The sequence below is a fragment of the Columba livia genome, chromosome 13 (genome assembly GCF_036013475.1).
Source record: "Columba livia isolate bColLiv1 breed racing homer chromosome 13, bColLiv1.pat.W.v2, whole genome shotgun sequence".
NCBI classification, from domain to species: domain Eukaryota; kingdom Metazoa; phylum Chordata; class Aves; order Columbiformes; family Columbidae; genus Columba; species Columba livia.
This window is the reverse complement of record NC_088614.1, coordinates 15,417,545-15,436,897: the sequence shown is the minus strand read 5'-3', so window position 1 is coordinate 15,436,897 and position 19,353 is coordinate 15,417,545. Positions and strand designations below refer to the sequence as shown.

Sequence of the window (19,353 nt, the reverse complement as noted above, 5' to 3'; positions counted from 1 at the left end):
TACAATTTTGGGTCCCTCTTCGCACTGTTCTCAGTCAGGTGTAAATTTCCAGGTGGACTACAAGGGATTCTTACTGTAGAGGGACAGACCACATTTCCAGTGGGGCGTCTTTCAACTGAATGCTGACCAGATGCGAAAAACCTATGTTTCATTTTTCTCAAAAAGAAACTTGTGCTAAAGTGTTCCTGTCCTCCACCCCCATAGCAAACTTTGATAATTATTTGATGCAAAAATGTTTTTTTGTTCAAGATTTTACCAGTCTTCATAGATGCATCTGAGCATAGAGAGCAGTATGAAAGTTACGGCTGTGGGAGTGTGAGCAAGACTCCAGAATTACTATTCCTTCTTCTAGCTAAAGAATATTCAAATTATTTGGATTCTCCAGGAAGGGTGAGCAGCAGGTCAGGCCCCAAGGCAGGTAGAAGCCCGCGGCTGGACAGTATTAAGCTTTTTATTCTCTCCTGATCCTGCTTCCCTAATCTGTTTTAAATGGTGCTTTACCTTTCTGATGCTCTTCATTCTAAGCTCTAAGTGCTTTTTATGTTCCACCAGCTAAAATAATTCACTCCCTCTGTAACTGCTTTCCAGCCTTTAATAGCAATAGCTATTAATAGTTGCTCTTTGAATCTATTGTGCATATAGTCATCAACATGAGGTCACACCCACATCACTAGGTTACCGTGTATTGTGTTATACCAGTCTGAATGGTTGGCCTTCCCAGTACTTGAACACATCTGAGATGGACTGAGAAGCATGACGCTATTTCTTCTCATTTCTGGAAATCCAGGATCACCTCCCTAACTGTTGAATGTGCTCATGATGTTAACTCCATGGGTGTGGCACCTTAGAAACTTAAAAAAATAAACTCAGTTTCTTTGAATGACGAATGTTGGTGTCTACAGGGACTGTGGGTGGTACTAGAATTCATTAATTCAGTAAGCTGGGATTTCTTTTGCATGTGTCTCACTTCCTTTTGGGGAAAAAGTCTTGATACAATCTGTGAGTGTTGTGGATTCTTCTAAAAGCCCCATCAGAAATGGGATCATTTGCCCTACCTGCAGTAGTGTTTTGGCTCTGTATCCTGGAAGTGAAGCTGTCAGAGCCACTTTCTGGATCGTGCCAGCCAGTTTAAAGACTCTTCCTTTGCAGAGGAAGCTGCACTTTGACCTTCCCAAAATGGCAATTTTGCCACTAAGAAAGTGATTTTGCTGGTTTTGCTGATAAGACCATAAATGAATCACACCCATGGGATGTTGTAGTTGGTAATGGAATATTCTAAACAATGATTACACAGATGAGACACTCAATCAGTTGTTTTGAGAAGAAAAAGGAATATCAGGTAAACCTTACAATCGCTTGATACTGACCTGTTAAACATACTCAACAAGCTATGTACCTGGAAGCAATTCTGATCTTTCTTTTTTATAATTGGGTAATATACTTGGTGGGAGAGCAATATATGTACCTTTCGAGGGATAAATGGTACTGTATAATAGCCTTATCTGCTAGTGTCATTTACTAATATGATCCAGGTTTAAGTTCATGATACAGATGTGTGTTCACTTAAGGATCAGAATTTTTAAAGTCACAGTTCTCATCCTTATTGCCCTTTGATATTTTAGTGGTTGACTTGTTTAGAGGTTAACACCCAGCATTGCCTAGAAACTCAATAGTTCTCAGACTTCCTACTCTCAGGCCTTTTACTGTTGGTATCCTTTGGCCCTGCTTTTCCTTGTGTTAGACACACGTCACTTCTACATATGAAACTATTGGCAGCCTGTAACGTGGTGATGTAACTATTGGTGATTATCAGAGCTCTTACTGTGGCAGATCTAGCAGCTGTGGAGCTGTTTTCTGTCCATGTAACTTGTGCAGGTGTATCAAGTTTGAGCTAAATTGCAGTAAGCCAACCTGTGAGAGTCTCCTTTTCTTTCCTAGAAGAAAATATAGGGTCAAATGAAAAAAAAAAATGCAGGCAAGTAGCTATCTTCACTCTCTTTTTGAGGAGTCATAGGCCATTAAACCGAATTTCTTGGACAGGAAAGATCGGTTATAAACTATGTACCTTTTACTTGAACACCCATCAGTAAATTAACATTCTGTTAATTACAAAAGTAATTATCTTATCAATAGGCAAACAGAAAATAAGTATTTCTGAATGGGTTTTTGGTGTTTTGTTTTTTTCCATAGAGAGACTTTCAGCATTCCCTTGGTACCTCTTGGCCTGAAGGAAACCAAAGAAGTAGACTTTACACTCCCCCTCAAGGTAAATTTCAGAGACGTATTTCCAAATGAATAGTTAACAGAAATAACTTGAATTTCAGATTTGTTTAAATACACAAAAGTAATTTATGTACAATTTTTTTTTTCTTTCATTTGCCCTAAAACCGAGAACACAATATGTTTAAAAGTTAACCACCAATTATTTGGGACGTTGCTCATAAGGAGTCAGAAGATGTTATAAGAAATCCCACTTCAGAGACAGTAGAGTTAAACCAAAGAGAAGAAAAAGTTCCTTCTTCAGTTTTTAGTTCCAATAAGACTTTTGATTACTGCTCTAAGTGTGAAAGAAAGTAGTAATGAAGGTTTTAATCAGCATAATGTACTGATACTCCAAGTTGCACTAACCAAGCTAGCTCAGTTGCGAAGCACTGTTGCAGCATTAATAGTGCTTGTTTGTTGGCAAATATACTTTGCTGGCTATTTGAGCCACATTCTGTATTTTTTAGACTACTGTATAGAGTGCAATATAGATTTTAACTCATGGTAAGCCATTTTATATTACTGTAGCATTTGCCTCTGCTTTTACTTCTGTAGGTTAATCTCCATGGTCAGATTATGGTAGAGCTTTATGCCATTGTAGCTTTGCTGATTTAAGTGGGATTGCCCTAATATAGCTGACAAGAATTTGGCAGTCTCTTTCCGTTACCAAGTTTTTATGGTCACTTGATTCCCTTGTTATTTTAGTTAAACAGGGTTCATTTGTCCCTTTCCAAACCACCAAGTGCTGTTGTTTTAAAACCCAATGGAGTTGATGTAATAGGTGTTTGGTTCCTTTGCACTGGACTGAAATTTCTTGTCTCAGATATCAAATCAAATTATTAGTTCTACTGTTTTATTGTTGTCTCGTTGCTACATGTTACTGTACTATTGACTGGAAGGGAGCAGACACTATGCAAATAGCAACTGTTTGCAATTGCAGGAAAAAAAAAAGAATAGTTTAGGTCAGTGTTAGATATTCCAATTTTTTACCTTTTTTTTTTTCCCCCCCAGGACTTTATTCTGGAACATTATAGTGAAGATAGTTCTGAATATGAAGATGAAATAGCAGATCTCATGGATCTGAGACAAGTAAGTTCAAGGTCTTTTAACCTACAGCTATGAATAATATCTGTATGGAATCAGAATATGCCACTATTACTTATAACTTACCATGTTCTTATCGACTTAATTTCTGAAATAAGGAACATGAATCTCCATTGTCCAAGAGCTTTACAACCTGCGTAAAGAACAAGTGAAGAAAAATGATGAAGTTATGCAAAGTAACTGAGCTATTGCCATAACTTAGGACAAATCTCAGATTTACAAGATTTACAATCTACTTTCTTTACTTTGAAGTATTTTAAATTTAGCAGGAAGAAAGTTGAAGCGAATTTATCTGCAAAATATTGTAGTAAAATAGTTGTTCTTTCTAACTATTGTTTGTTTCCTGTATTATACTAGAAACATAAACTTTCTTGGTAGCTTTCATAAAATACCTACAATCTTCAATTAACTCTGAGATTTGCAAAACAGATCCCTTTTGCTTCCTTAGTTAACTCTGAGACTTGTCAAATGGATCCTCTTTGCATCCTTAAAGGTTTTGTTCTACTTCTGTGCAGCTGAAAAGCTCTTATTTGGAATGCATCCATATAGCCTTAAGCTGACTGTTCTCAGATTCCACACATTTCTGTGACATGCAAAAGTCCAAAGGAAGCAGAGCTTTATCCTTCGTGTTTCAGTATTCATCCTGTACCTCAACAGAACACACTTTATTTTAATGTATTGTATTTTAAGGCCTGCCGCACTCCCAGCCGGGATGAAGCCGGCATTGAGATGTTGATGAGCTATTTCCTTCAACTTGGTTATGTAGAAACCAGATTTTTCCCACCCACCAGGCACATGGGAGTTTTATTTACATGGTAAGTGCACAGTTCGTGTTTGTCTTTTGCCTTTTTTTGTTTTGTTTTTTTTCAGAACACTGTTAATCTTTAACTGTCTTCTGTTTCATTTGAAGCATGTCAGTGTGTTTCTCTCCCCAACTCCCTGCAGTGTGCATTGTCATTTATTTTTTTTAGTGTTAGGAGTAAATCTGAGTACAATAAACTCTTTTCATGCCTTGAGTTAAGCCATTGACTAGATTATGATTTGGGCTGCAGGTTAGCACAAGGGAAAAAGACAGAAAATAATCTTCATTTTGGACAACTGCAGACATTTCTTGGACTCTGAACCTTGGTGCACGAAGCAGAAGGGGAATGGGTCAGACCTTAATTCCCTTCCTTCAGTTTGTTAAGAACAACATTTAGGCCAGAAGAGAGGAGCGACTTAATTTATTACAATAGTGTGTTCACTACATCTATGAGCGAAGTTGGACTCTGAATTCAGAGTTTTTATTTTTACGATGAAAAAAGATGACTACCCTGCAGCTAAGGGGAACTGTTACATTTCTATTCATGACTGCAAGGAGAAACTATAAAATACAAGCTATAAAGGATCTGACCATGCCAACAGTGGATCTTTGGCAGCATCTAAGTATGAGAACATAGCAGCACATAAGGATACTTCCTCAGTATACTTGCAGTGTCTGTGTTGTTTTATAGGCACTTTAAAGTTAGGTATGTTTATGGAGGCACTTGTAAAACCTGCAGAAAACTAAGCCTTAAATAAAGCCATTCTTGGTCTTGCAGCACCTAGATTGTCCTTGCAGTACATAATGGTCTTTCTCTTCACTTTCTTTTTCACTGTAGCAGAACAATTATTAAGAATTCCACTGCTCTTTTGGAAAAACAGAATGAAAGTATCTGTTGTTTCAATGGACTCTGCTAATCTTAACGCTGCTTCTGTTTGTTTCCTGAGGTATGATTCCTTCACAGGTGTCCCTGTGTGTCAGCAAAATCTGTTGCTTGAAAAAGCCAGTATTTTATTCAACATTGGAGCCCTCTACACCCAGATTGGAACAAGGTGCAATCGTCAGACCCAGGCTGGACTTGAAAATGCTGTTGATGCTTTTCAGAGAGCTGCAGGTACAAATTTTTAAATATCAGGAAGCTATTTATGCAAATATTCCTAATCTCATCCTGACATCCTGCAGATTTCTGCGTTTCCCACTGACTTCATTACACAAAAAAGGAGGAAATCCAAGAATCTTAGCAAAGAGCTGAGATGAAGCTTTACTTCAAAACCTGGAACTGCAGTATGAACATGCAGACAAAGACACTGAATACTGTGGTTAACGATTAATGAACTGCAGTTCAAAGGTCCAAGTAATAGCCCTAATGTTAACCGCTTCATTATTCGTTCCTTGTTTCACCAGTATAGCTGCTTTTACCTCAGTGATATTACGTTGGTGTAAAATCAGTACAAGAAGAAATTTAAAGGGTTGATAAAGGGCTTAAAACCTTGTTTTCTATATAGTCTCTTCGAAATTAATCTGTGTTATCTGAAATTTTATTACATTTTTCCATAGATTTCAAAGGCAAACAAGTTCAAAATAATCTATATTCCAAGTGAAGAAAAATACCAACTCTAACAAAGGGAATCATACCCCTTGAACTAACATGTTACAGAAGCTTTTGGGTTTTTTCCAAGCAGATTTTTAAGCATTATGTGTAGCACAGATGACATTTACAAAAAATTTAAGGACATTACCTGTGTAATTAATATGTACTGTAAGATTTATTTCTGCACTAACAATCTGTGACTATTGGTTTCCACTGTATGAGTAGCTTTGCCAGCTACAAACTGTGGACCACAGTGTTGGATTGTCATAAAACCCCTCTTCTGAATACACAGCTATAAAAAAATGATAGTATTTCTTCATGAATTTATAAAGAGTTTTTCAACCTTTGTATTTCATCTAAAGAAATTTCAATACTTGAGAAGTTTCTCCATTCTGCTGCTGCTCCTTCCATTTTGCAAATAAAAACCATTGCTTTTCACTTCAACGTATTATTTGCAGAACATAATTAATTCACAAATTGAAATGCATCATTTGCTAACATAGTACCTTTGCAGGGCCCCAACATGATGTGCCCAGGAGTCATTGTACCTGTGCACGGCTCCGTAACACTGTTCATTACGTTGGTGGAGACATGATATAGAGCATGCATTAACCATTTCTCTGTGCTGAATGGGAAATATTGCAGAGAGTTTATCATCAACAAAGCTCTCAGTGTGTATATGCTTACTGCATAAGCAGAAATATGTTGAGAATGGAAAAAAAATCCCCCATACTTTCAGTTCCCTTCAGAGACTGCCATAATTCAAATTTGTGTATGGACATATTAATAACCTAAAAGATACAAGCGAAACACAGAAAATGAGAAACCTCAGACACCAGTAGCAGGAAAATACAGCACAACGTGACCAGAACTGAATGTCACAGCAAGAAGTAAGATAACACAAGCCGGGACGCTTAAAAAGCAGAGGTCTTATCGTTACACTTTGTAGCATTATCAGCAATTAGCAGGCCAGTAGAACTCACTAAACCAGTTGGATGACGTGCGTGCTGAAGGTTACGCTTCCATCCATGAAACTGTTACTTGATATTTGCACTAGAGTTTGTGTTTGTTTTTAATTTGATAAGTGATAGAAATGATGAATATGTTAGTGGAACCAAATGTCTAGAGCAGAATCTAATTTTACCGTATTAAATATACTGTTCTAGTTTACTTACAGGAATGGCATTGAGCTTTCATTGGGACACACAATACACTTCGCATCTGAAAAGGAGATTAATAATCAAGCTTATATGTTGTGTTTTTTCCTTCCATCCAAGGGATCTACTGTCACCTGCTTATAGTTGTATAGATTTCTTTTTTTTTCCTTTCTCATCCTCTGTATAAGCCCCAGCCTACCACTCCCATGTACAAGTCACATTCAATTCAGCACAGCTTTATGGTTAATCACAAGAACTGTTTGTTGTAAGCAAATCTGAAGGTAATGCCCTTAAAACTTGCAGCTTCTGTTGTACCTTTGAGAACTGTGTGTGGAGATGTTTGATGGGAATGCAAAGCTAAACCTGTGGGTCAGTTTAATTTCATGTGTACCAGGAATCCCTTCAGATTGCTATAGTGCAATACTAGAAAATATGCTTTCAATCTTAATTGTTATGGTACATGCTAGAATTAATTTCGTTTTTTTATCTCTTTGTAATGCTAACAAAACCATTTTGTAATTTCAGGAATCCTAAGCTACTTAAAGGAGACCTTTACTCACACACCAAGTTATGATATGAGCCCAGCGATGCTGAACGTTCTAGTAAAAATGATGCTTGCACAAGCTCAAGAGTGTGTTTTTGAGCAGATTGGTCTTCCTGGAATACGCAATGAGTTTTTCACACTAGTGAAAATGACACAGGAAGTTGCCAAGGTAAAATATAAGACTTAAAACTTAGTTTTTAAAGTAACTGTTTACAGTGCTGTGTTACTAGCTACAGCCTCTATTAATATCAACAGAATTTATTAAACCTACATGTTAACAACCACTACAGAAATCCAAAAGTAACAAGGGATTTCTCACAAGCTACAATGAGAACTGCAGCCTTTCAGAAGATTAAATCTGCAATTTAGATATAATTATTTTAGAACTTTTATGATATTTTTTAAATTCATAATCCATGAAGTTTAATAGAAACATGCTGGAACACTTGTGCAGTGAACTTGCTGAAGGTTTATTTACAAGGTATTTATCATATTGCTTTTTCAAACAGATTTTGTCCACAGAACAACACACAAAAGGACAGGGTTGTTTGTGTAGTTCTCTGTTAAGTGCTGAACACAACCTGTCTGTTAGTGCCCAGCAGCTAGAGGTTATGTAAACCTAAAAAAGCTTAAGTCCAAAAGAATAATTGAATTCCAAGCGGGGGAAGGACCCCGATGAGCAGATCAGTAGCTGCAGAGCTGCAGGCTGTGCCCCAGGAGGTAGCGTCAGACTTGATTGAGGTTGTTGACATTAAAAAATCGGGTATGTCAACAAGATATGAATGTGCTTTCTGAGCCATTTCAGAGCAGCAGATATATAATTGGTTCCATACTAGACAAATTGGCAAAAGCCCTTCCTACCAGATCTGTAAAGCCACCCTGACTTATCTGTAGGATTGATCAGCTGCAAGGGAAAGATTTTTGGATTCTGTCAGGTGGAGCTGTTTGATCCATCAAAGCAGCATTCACTGCTTGAAAAGCTATTTTATTTACTCTGTATAAAGAATAGTAGTGCGCTTTTAACTAGATCACACAAACTTAAGGCTAGATTTGATTCCACGGTTTCAGAAGCGAAGCACAAACCTACTCTCTAAGTAGGTTTCACCCTTTTTCTCAGCTGAATTAACCTGATGAGATGTATTTATAAGTTAAAAACCACCCACATTTATTATATAGTGGTTTTATTGAATTCTGAAGCTATATGGATTGACTGGCATAGTCCATCTGTTGTACAAAATTTTCTCACAACTTATTTCCAACCCTAATTGTCTTCCCCCTCCCCCCCCGCTTTGATGTGATGCAAATGAAATTATCTTAAGGCTGAATATAATATCACTTACTTGAACTCCTAAAAACTAGTGTAAATTCTCATACTTCAATTCTGTGCTTTATTTTAGGTGGGAGAGGTTTACATGCTGGTTAACACTGCAATGAATCAGGAACCAGTGAAAGAGAATATTCCCTATTCCTGGTCTAAACTGGCACAAATAAAGTCAGACCATTACAAAGCTCTGGCACATTACTTCATTGCCACCATTCTGTGTGACCATGAATGTAAGAATCATACATTTTCTATATATTCACATAGATAACAATAATGAACACATAAAGAGTTATAATTTGGTTTGTGAATAAGACTAGGAGCCAGAAACTCTAGGGTTTCAATATACGTTAATTGGTGGCCATTTTCATGTTCAGATATGAGGCCACGCTTTTTTGTCCATTACAGAAGAATGTGAAATTTCAATAAACTGACTTTTGTGGAAATGAATGGAATGCTGCACCCATTATATGCTACTAAATGGTTTAATTCTTTTCAATATGTTCTGACATATAAGTATTACTTGCATACTGCAGATGATAAAACTGATGAAAGTCCTAAAAACTTGAAATTCCCATCAATATATGTGCATAAAAATATTTGACTGCATTTGGAGAGAAGGTAGTAATAACTACACAACGATACACCTAAAGGAAGAGGCCACCAAGAGAAATGCAATGGTTAATGTTCTGTATCAATTATTATAGTGCAGTCTGGTGATGATGAAGATCAACAGGAAAAAGCTTTCTCCCAGTTGTATGACTACATGCCTGAAGGACTGAAGGTTCTCACTGTTTTAAAGGACAAAGTTCAGCGAAAACAATTAGGTAACTGCCAGTTTCACCCAGCTACTACATACAATTTGAAAATTACCGTGTATTTATTGTCTGTGGGGGACGACCAACAGCTTTGATTTTTGTTCAGGGAAAGCACACTTACGCAAAGCCATTGTTTGCCATGAAGAAGCTCTAAGAGTTTGTGGACTGTGCAAAAAACTTCGAAACATTGATGTTCTCCAGGAGGTTCTGACAGCTGCACATAAGCGCTCACTTCTCAAATACGCTCAGCAAGAGACGGAGGATGACTTTCTCAGCCTAATCCAGGCTCCAGATATCATTCGTAAGTATACATAGGTAGACATAAAGTGTATCTAACCATACATGGTTATGCTTTCACAGGGATATGAAACTACTGTTTCTTGTAGCACAACTCTTACACTGGTCTAAGTGGTTAATTCAGTTTGACTGCTGTTGGTTCTTCCTGCCTTAGTTAAGCTTATCCAAATCTTTCCTCTTGGGAAGCAGCGGGAAAGAATGAGCTCTGGTTTTAAATATTAAGTTTTCTGTATTGATACTACGAGCTCTGAAGATATTTTTAAGGTGATTCATATTTGTCTTACACTTTTTCACCAAAATGAGTTCTACAGCCTGGTAAGAATTTAGGAAAGTTTCTGTTTAAACTTGGAATGCAAGAAAAATAACTTTGTATGTCTTTTAACTAATACTTGAGGTTTTGGTTTGGTTTGTTTTTTTTTTTAGCTAAAACGGAGCACAAAATAGAAACAATCACTCCTCAGTTTTCCAAGGTGAAAGTTAAAGACTTCTTTCACAGACTGGTAAGTAACATGCTAATGCCAACCAGCCTCTGTCATTTTGCTAGCAAGTATAAATTCCTTGTAACATGAGGGAAGGGACATGAGTATTTTAGCCTGAAAAAAAATTATTCTGTAGTAACTGGTGTTTTTTCAGAAGTTACTGGAGAGATCACCCCCCCTTCAGAGGTATAAGTCAGCTTGAGACTAGCAGGTAATAGAAGTGCCATTTGTATAAGGCTTTGCATGGAGTTTCTTCTTGATAACCTTCATAAAAGTCCCCTGAAGTTTCAATGGACAATTGTGTACAAATTAAAGGCAAGGTGACAAAGCTAGTCTGTCAGGTGGCTCTGTGTGTATCAGTGAGCAAAGAGAAATGGGAGTTGAGGTTAGGATCAGAACAGGCAACATGTCATAAATCAAAACGGAGTAATATAGGACCTTAGAGCCTGCTGCAGCCAAAAGACTCTGCAGACCTTAACAGAGATCTCAGAGCAACCTGGCAGTTGCTCTTATCCCACTCTGCTGCAGCATCGCCCGAACAGTCATGAAGTAGAGCCGAGCACTTCAGGGGACATCTTAACTTTCTGGGATAAATGTCACTGTTCCACTTCAGTTGAAGCAGCTGGAAGTTACCCTGAGTAAAACCTACGTAACATGAGCTTAAAGCATTATAACTTAAAAAATGAGAAATGCTTACCTATGAATGAAGGTGAGACGTAATGTGTCTGCTGCTGTGTTACCTGCAGGGCCCTCTGACAGTGTTCTCAGCCAAGCAGAGGTGGACGGCTCCACGTACCATTCGCATCCACCAGGAAGCAGAAGAGCTAGGATTCAGTCTGAAAGGAGGTTCGCCAGTACAGATTTACTGTCTTGATCCAGCTTGTTCTGCAGCAGTAAGTACATTGGTACAATATTAACAATTTCTCTCCAGACTCTAGCATTACCATCTTTTAAATGTAACTTTAGCTTGTTCATACTGGTGTATGGAGTATTTATTGAGTTTTACTATCCATCAGTATATCCATCAGTTCACATAATCTGAACACATTTTCAGTGCTATATACACCTTAGATGTTAGAGTATTCATATCCCTGACATCACATTAAACTAGAGCTGATCTCTTCCTCTGTTCACACTGAATAGTAAGTCCCAAATAATAAAAGCAAATGTTATTCCCCATCTAATTCACAAACTTAGAACAGATCAAGGCTTTTGCAAGTAGCAACAGCAAGGATGAGGATCCGGAAGGGCGGGGAAGGTAGCATGTGCCCAAGGAGAAAGAGGGGAAAGAACAGATTATTGGCTTCTAATATGTTGTTCTTTTGGGGGGAAAAAACTAAAGGGATAAAGCAGCATGCAGTGATGAGCATAGTTTAGGTATAGGAAAGGTAAAAGCGACCACAGAAGCACAAATAAAAATACTGAAGAAATAGAAGTACAAACTGGAGAAAATAACTCATGGCAGCAAAAACCACATTTCACTTAAGGAGAAAAGTAAAAAGGACATAAAAAGAGACAATATTTGTGTATGACAGAAGCACATTTGTCAATAGTAACTCCAGTAAGTAATTTGTGTACATGAAAAAGTTGCATGTTTCTATGTTATGTATATACTTTTGTTCCACATGTCTGGCTAGACAATGGTTTCATAGCGTCTAAGAGGGAAATGCCTTTAGGGCAGATGCTGCGTGATCACAAAAACACTTTACACATGTTTATAATTCCAGACAATAACTTGTACACATTTTTTGACAGTCGATGGGCCTAAAAGAAGGTGACTACATTGTTTCAGTTGGTGGGGTGGATTGCAAGTGGCTTGGAGTGAACGAGGTGCTGGAAAAACTCAAAAGCGTGGGAGAGCAGCCCATTGAGATGGAGGTTATCAGTTGCCAGGATACAACATCGTCTATGGTATGTAATGAGGCAAATATGTTTTGCAGATTGGATATGTGAGAGTTTTTTTCACTTTCCTGGCTTCAGTCCCTGATTGTTTGCTTTCATGTAGTCAGATATTCCACTCCACCAGTGAATATCTAAAGCATTCAGGTATACATTCAGTTTTAAACAGCCTGTTTAAATTATCATGACTTAGCAAGCTAAAGCACAGTCTGTGTGCATAGGAATTGTTGGGTGGTGGGGGTTTTTGTAGTGGAGCTACTTAGATTAATTGCATTATAAATTCCAGGGCACATTTTATTTTTCCTTAACTTGTCCCAGAGAATGAAAATATTACCCTGTTCAGCACTGGAAAAGCCACAGTGAAAGAATAATGGAATGAAATAGAAAATCCAAGACTTCCTGCCTATTTTCTATGCACTGCTAACATAAATGATCCATGGCTTTTGTATTAGATCACAAATTAATGTAGGTAGTTTTTATTTTGCTGGACTTTAACTGTCTAGTCAGTTACTAAGGTGCTGTAGAAGCTTTAGACTAAGGAAAAATTATCACAAGATTAAAAAATGTTAAGCTCTAAATAACTTAAACTTATTTGTAGTGTGAAAGAACCTGTAGTTCAGCTAAATCCAATGCTTCATGCTTCCAACATTCCCTGGCAAGCTTAGGCACTGAAGTATTGTTGCCTTAGAAGTGACCAAGGTACTCTTACTGCTGTTAGGTTTTGTTTATTTCTTTAAGAAGTTGATTTCCCATATTGAAAGTAAGGAATTGCACATCTGCCATTCTAAACTGCTGCTGGACTCACAAGGCTGGAATATAATCAAATCGCTTTGGGGCACAGCTAAGAGACTGCAGAGAAGGCTGTGCCTTTCAAGTATCCCAGAAGAATGTTCTACAGTAACTCTTGTCCAAAGGTAGCAAAATGACTCTCCCCTTTGGAGATTTGTGCAAGAACAACATACTTAAGCTTTGCAGAGAAGTTAGTGCATATATTGTATAGTTATGCTAGAAGCCAGAAAACATCAACTATAATGTGACCCATGGAAAAGATTCACGAGTCCTTTTACGCTTTGCACAGTAAACCCTGGAGTCTGTTAATAGATGGGCAAACTACCAGACTCACAGCACTCTGAAGGGCCCTGTGTTCAGCTGGTCTGTCATTAGTGCAGCAAACTTGCTGTTGTCTGCCTTGGAAAACTATTTGCACAGTAACCTTTTGTTATCTTCAGAATTTTGACCCATTTTGGATGACTGATTCTTATAACGCTTCTCTTTTTCCTACAGCACAGTAAGAGTGCAACTTACTCTGTGGGAATGCAGAAGACTTACTCCTTAATCTGTTTAGCCATGGAAGAGGATAAGACTGATCAGACCAAGAAAGCCCCACTGAAACTGCCTTTTCTAAGTTGGGGAACTAAAAACAGACAGAAAGCTGCAAGCACGCTCTGCCTGCCCTCAGCTGTGGCTGGAAGTTCTCAGATTAAGAAGAAGCTTTCTCCTTTTACACTTCTGAATACGGAAAGTTCATTGTATTGAACATTGTATTGTAACATGACATTTTTCTTTAAAATGTATAAAAAATATATTGATCACTTTTATCTTTATAGATATGTTTATAAATTCAGACTGTGTATTGAGCCACTATGAAGGTCAGAAGCTGGGAGAAAACTGTAAAACTGAAGTATTTGAAGGTTAGAATGAAGTGGTTTGTGAGGCGTGGAATAACAATTTGTAGATGAGAAAATTGCTTACATCAGGACCAGATTCCTTTGGAATTTCAAAATACAGTATCATGACTAATTTTTTATAACTGTGATAGATGGGAGTTATTTATTACAAACTTGATGCTGCATGCAAAACAATAGCGACACAGAAAAGGATGATTTAGCTGTAAAGGTTTAGAGTCAATGATAAATCACTTAACACTGTTTTAAAGAATTATCCTAACAAACAACAGAGGAAAAGAGAATAACATTATTTGGAGAAACTAGCCTTGTGCCAAGGGGCAGTGTCATGTAGTTGTGGTTTTTATGCATAGACATTCTCTTTTCTGAGAGTATGTGTATTCTATGTGTATTCTACTGAATAGTTAATTTAATTCTGGAAAAGAATTAGAAGGCCTAGAAGTCAAAAGATCTTTTGAACTACAAAAGGCTTTTACTCTGCTCTTTTCCTGATCTGGGTTACATTTTAAATGCCTGCTGATTCAATTGTTAAAACCAGGCTTTATTCCAAACTTGAAGTTATTTAACCTACTTACCATAAGACTTGGATCTCATTAGTGTTGATAAAATGGATAGCTGTGGAACAAATCTCAAAACTGACATATTCCAGTATATTGATCAAGAGTGCGAAAAATGCAGTGATGCTTTAAAATAAGAGGAAAAAAAGTGCTTCCAAGTCTAAATGGCAGAATATTTTTTCACTATCACACCAAATAAAAAAAGAAAAAGTAAAATCATCCTCATCCTCCCCTTGAAACACTTAATGAGCAAGTATTGGCTATATATATATATATAAAGGAAAGAGACAAATAATTGTGTGAGCCTTTCTTCTGTTTTTTGAAATTGAAATTAATGGAGGACTGCTAACACGGTAGTGTTAGTTAACATTGCCATCTACAGAGTAGATATATGCTGTTTGATACTCAAAACTTAAGGAGAAAGTTTGCATATGGGTGTGAACTTTAAAGTTGGTCATTTATTTTTAGTTTCTTATGTAATAGGTGTAAATATGTTGATGATACTTATTTAAGAATAAAAATCAGTTGCTGCAATTTTGTTGTAGCTTTTTGATTCCGCTACGCCTTACAGGATACAGCACAATTTGCAGATCTTCACTCTTTACTGCTGACATACCTCTTGCATATTTCTGTAGTGAAAACTACAGAATGATAAAATGATCTAAGAAAATGTCTTACTTTGAAGTTTATATTGGATAGAACAGGAACTTATAGTCTAAAACTATTTTTCTTACAAAGAGCATTAAGAATATTTCTAGAGTTTCCCTATAAAGGTTACATTTAAAAAGTTGTAAATTACTTATGACTCACCTATCCTTAGTGGTTACTCTTCACATTTATTTGTAGTGGCACTTCTTATACATCACAAGCAGCCATATACTGATACACAAGACCCTGCCATACAATATTCCATACAGAAGACATTTAGTTTGCATGTATGGATAAAATGACTATCTGGCTAATTAGCAAAGTCATATGAATCACAAGAATCACCCTTCTAGGTCTTAGTTTCTCTTAGTCCACCGTGACAGTCTTCCTACAAGTACCTTCCCCTTTAGCTGCATGATTAACTGCCTTTCCATTCCCATCATTACTCACTAGTCCTTGAGGAAAGGTTGGGGGTATTTTTTCATCAACATTTAACAGCCTCCCTTCCCCACTGCCGCAGAAATTACAGTGATACATGGTTATTTTATTTATTTATTTTATAATTCACAAGAAACAAACAAAAAGCCCTTGCCTTCCGAAACATGACTACACATGCATGTCAGGAACATAAAAAAGTGTGAATTTGTTGTGCTACCGTTTGTCCAACCACTAGCTCAAGCTCTTTGACAGATGCGTTACAAAGCCGGTGGATGCTTCCAAACTGTTGCAGTAGAAGCAGAGCTTTTGTTTTCCCAACTCCTGGAATTTGTTGCACCGTCTGAAACACTGATGCCTCTGCCAGTTGAGAACATGGTTTCCGAAGAAAGGGGTTGCTGTTGGGATCCTTACTATGCTCACGGACCTGAAGCAAAACAAAACCGTAAGGGACCCTGAGTGCCCTCTGCTGGAGCTCTGCTTTTCATTTTCAAAACAGTTTATTTCATCTCGAGAGTTCAATGCAATCACTAGAAAGTTTAAAAACCAAGCTCCCTCCTTAAGTGTGTGCCCTTATAAGCGTTTTGATGCAGATCCACAAAGGCTCAGTAGGAAACCAAGTTTCTTAATACCAACTGTGAATTAAAATAATGATTTTGTAATCTTTTTGATGCAATCAGACAAAGGAAAAGAGAAATAACATAAGAACACAGTTTTTCCAGCCTGAGACAAAGAAATATCTCAAGTCAGTTTTGACAAGGAGCTTCTTTGAGGATTGCCTAATGTTATCCAGTGGCATCTCAGTGCAAGATCACATTAAAAACATCCACAATTTTATTCTTCAACTTTTTTCTTTTGTTCCCAAATAAGCCCTCTTTCCACTGAACTATACTATTAAAACCATATTGCCGTTGCAGGATATTTATTCCTTACGTTCAAACAACAAAATATGTTGCGTTCCTTTAAGATCCCAGGCGTTCTTTCTGAAATGAGCAATGACTGTGGAAAAACAGGTAATTCTCCTCATGTCCCATATTTTACTAAATGTTTGCCCACTAACACAGAAACTTACTAGCTGAGTAATAAGTTGAGAAGCTTCTCCTTGATTTGCCACAGGAAGCAACACCATTCCAAGTTCTAGCACAACAAGCTTTTGTACTGCTAAGAAGTACTGATCACTTATTTGGGTTTTCTCTACAATTACCACTCCCCCAAGACTGCTGGTCTGTATTGAAAGGAAAAAAAGAAAAGACCTTGTTAATGACAAGCTGATGCAATGCAAGAGAGAGAAAACTTCTGTCAGGTATGAACTGCTTGAAAGCAAATCTGAGGAAATATAGAAGTTTCAGCAACAGTACAGAGCAACTACGCAGCTGCATAATTTTTCAGTTTTCAAGTGGAAAATATCACATAAGTTTAGTTCCACTGGAATTTAAAAATAACACAAGAATGTTTTCAGAAGCATGGAATAAACAGACACTCTTTCTGTAGTACTTACATTTCTAAACTTAACCAATCTTCGTTTGAATTCATCCCCTGCAACCAAATCTGCTTCAGAAATATATAAAATGCAAGTCCTGTTTGAAAGATGAAAATCCACAAGTCCCAAGCCATCTTCAAAGATAAGTCTAACTTTCCCTTAAGGTGAGATTGTTAAAAGAAAAAAAAAAACTAGTTAAAAAAAATTATAAACTGATAGTTACTTCACCGCACAGCCTTTCTAATGTGTCAATAATCCTAGTGACTTGACAATGAACTTTGTATTCTCTAAAACCTTTATTTTTTGTAAGCAAAACTGGTAGAAGAAATCCAAAGTACTATGTGATGCCTTTAGTAATGCCAATTAATAGCACTTTCAAACTGTGGATTTGAAAGCGCTATAGCTTCTCAGTAAACTCTGGACTGGAAAAAAAAATCACATACCATTCTGAAAGAATCTTCTTAATTTAGTTAATTTAGGATCTTCTTAAATTAGTCTTAATGGCACAGTCCCAGCATCCACGTAAATGCAAGGGATTTCAGTGGAGGTGAGTATTCACAATAGCCCCAGTACCATGGTTCCCAAACAGCAGCTACTTTTGCTTATTCTCTACAGTGCTCAGCAACTATGCAAATATGACAGAACTGATTATGTAGATACATGATATACAAATATGAATTCTCAGCCTGCTAACATAGGTTGTACCACAAATATGGGACAAGTTAGGCACAGAATAAAGCACATTCCAGCCAATCTTAACAATACTGGGTGATAGAGGGGAGTGCTTTGCCTGAAATTTTTTCCCTCTTCCAATTTGTTCGTGCTTACCTTGTAGCTTTTGGGCTAACTCCGACCCTCTCCACTTCTCATTTCCAATCACATGCCCATAAGGGACAGCTATAGATCCTGCTGTCACAGGAAAGTTTGGTTTTGTTGTCATCAGACCTCCTTTAAATCTTTACTTCAGTAGCAGTTACACCCTAGAAAGAAACATGGAAGAGATACTAACACAGTTTATAAACCTGCTCCAAACTTAATTTTATGATTAAAGCTTATAAGATGTAATAGTCTGGAAGACACTGTCTCCTCCACAAAGCTACGCTACACTTGCGGTTAACATTTCAAAATCAGTAAGCAACTCTGTTTACCTAAACACAGGCTGATAGCTTGCAAATGCCACTCACAACTTTGCCAGTCGATCTGAGAAACACCTGAATTAAGACACACAGATGGTTAAAAAGTAACCAGAACAAAGCAAAACAAAACCCACTGCCTTTTCTATGCCTTCACACACCCTTGGTGGGAACAAGTCTGCTTCAATTACTGAGCTGACCCCAGAGGCATCTCCAGTCCTGAGCTGGCAGAAGCCTCACAGAATCCCAGAATTTCAGGGATTGGAAGGGACCTGGAAAGCTCATCCAGTGCAATCCCCCCATGGAGCAGGAACACCCAGATGAGGTTACACAGGAAGGTGTCCAGGTAGGTTTTGAATGTCTCCAGAGAAGGAGACTCCACAACCCCCCTGGGCAGCCTGGGCCAGTGTCTGTCACCCTCATTGTGAAGAAGTTTCTTCTCAAATTTAAATAAAACCTCCTGTGTTCCAGCTTATACCCATTTCCCCTTGTCCTACCATTGGTTGTCCCAGAGAAGAGCCTGGCTCTATCCTCCGGACACTCACCCTTTATATATTTATGAACATTAATGAGGTCACCCCTCAGTCTCTCTTCTCCAGGCTAAAGAGCCCCAGCTCCCTCAGCCTTTCCTCACAGGGGAGATGCTCCACTCCCTTCAGCATCTTTGTTAAAATACCTGTGTCTCCAGACAGGACATCGGAAGGTAGCTCCTGGGAGGGATTATTTCCAGGTTTGCCAGCTCTATGCTATGCTCTGACTTTAGGGGAAATGGGAGCCATAGAGAATAACGCACCATTTAAAGAGAAGGGCCAAGAACACCTCCGAACCACATCCCGCAGCCCGGCCCAGGGTGAGTCTTACCCGTGGGCCCGCTCACAGGGGACAGTCCGAGCGCGGCGGCCGCAGGCCCAGCGCTGACCTGCTCAGAAGAGGCTGAGCTCCGTCCCGTCAGCCCGGCCGTTCGGGACCGCAGCCCCTCCCCGCAGGCCACACCGGAGACCCCGCCAGCCCTCAGCGTCACCTCACAAGCACCGGCCGAACCGCCCGCCTCAGAGCGCGCCTGACTGACAGCGGTGGCCGCAAATCAAAAGCGAGAGCTCTGCCGCCCGTGAGCAAATGAGGAAGTGGGGTGGGGCGGGCC

General features: G+C 38.3%; 2 protein-coding genes across 4 annotated transcripts in view; one reads left to right on the top strand and one right to left on the bottom strand.

The window, feature by feature from the left end:
• RHPN2 (rhophilin Rho GTPase binding protein 2) overlaps positions 1-15,050 on the top strand; it is a 29,831-nt gene extending 14,781 nt beyond the window's left edge. The window contains exons 4-15 of the mRNA XM_065028404.1: positions 2,191-2,266; positions 3,274-3,351; positions 4,057-4,181; positions 5,116-5,282; positions 7,442-7,629; positions 8,858-9,014; positions 9,489-9,608; positions 9,706-9,900; positions 10,320-10,396; positions 11,122-11,268; positions 12,131-12,286; positions 13,559-15,050. Coding sequence (XP_064884476.1) covers positions 2,191-2,266; positions 3,274-3,351; positions 4,057-4,181; positions 5,116-5,282; positions 7,442-7,629; positions 8,858-9,014; positions 9,489-9,608; positions 9,706-9,900; positions 10,320-10,396; positions 11,122-11,268; positions 12,131-12,286; positions 13,559-13,810 — 1,738 coding nt within the window. The 3' untranslated portion in view covers positions 13,811-15,050. The remainder of the gene's footprint in view (positions 1-2,190; positions 2,267-3,273; positions 3,352-4,056; positions 4,182-5,115; positions 5,283-7,441; positions 7,630-8,857; positions 9,015-9,488; positions 9,609-9,705; positions 9,901-10,319; positions 10,397-11,121; positions 11,269-12,130; positions 12,287-13,558) is intronic.
• A 653-nt stretch (positions 15,051-15,703) lies between these two features.
• On the bottom strand, positions 15,704-19,306 carry FAAP24 (FA core complex associated protein 24). Of its 3 annotated transcripts, XM_065028410.1 has the most exons (6): positions 18,889-19,285; positions 18,228-18,290; positions 17,908-18,059; positions 17,098-17,237; positions 16,672-16,824; positions 15,704-16,026 (listed from the first exon to the last, which is right to left on the bottom strand). In XM_065028410.1, the coding sequence occupies exons 3-6, from the start codon at positions 18,017-18,019 to the stop codon at positions 15,784-15,786; spliced, it is 648 nt and encodes a 215-aa protein (XP_064884482.1). In that variant the 5' UTR covers positions 18,020-18,059; positions 18,228-18,290; positions 18,889-19,285; the 3' UTR covers positions 15,704-15,783. The 3 variants fall into 3 exon arrangements, with proteins under 3 accessions (XP_064884482.1, XP_064884483.1, XP_021137686.2); XM_065028411.1 differs by lacking the exon at positions 18,228-18,290 and having other exon boundaries at positions 19,074-19,306; XM_021282011.2 differs by lacking the exon at positions 18,228-18,290 and having other exon boundaries at positions 19,132-19,289.
• Positions 19,307-19,353: the final 47 nt, after the last annotated feature.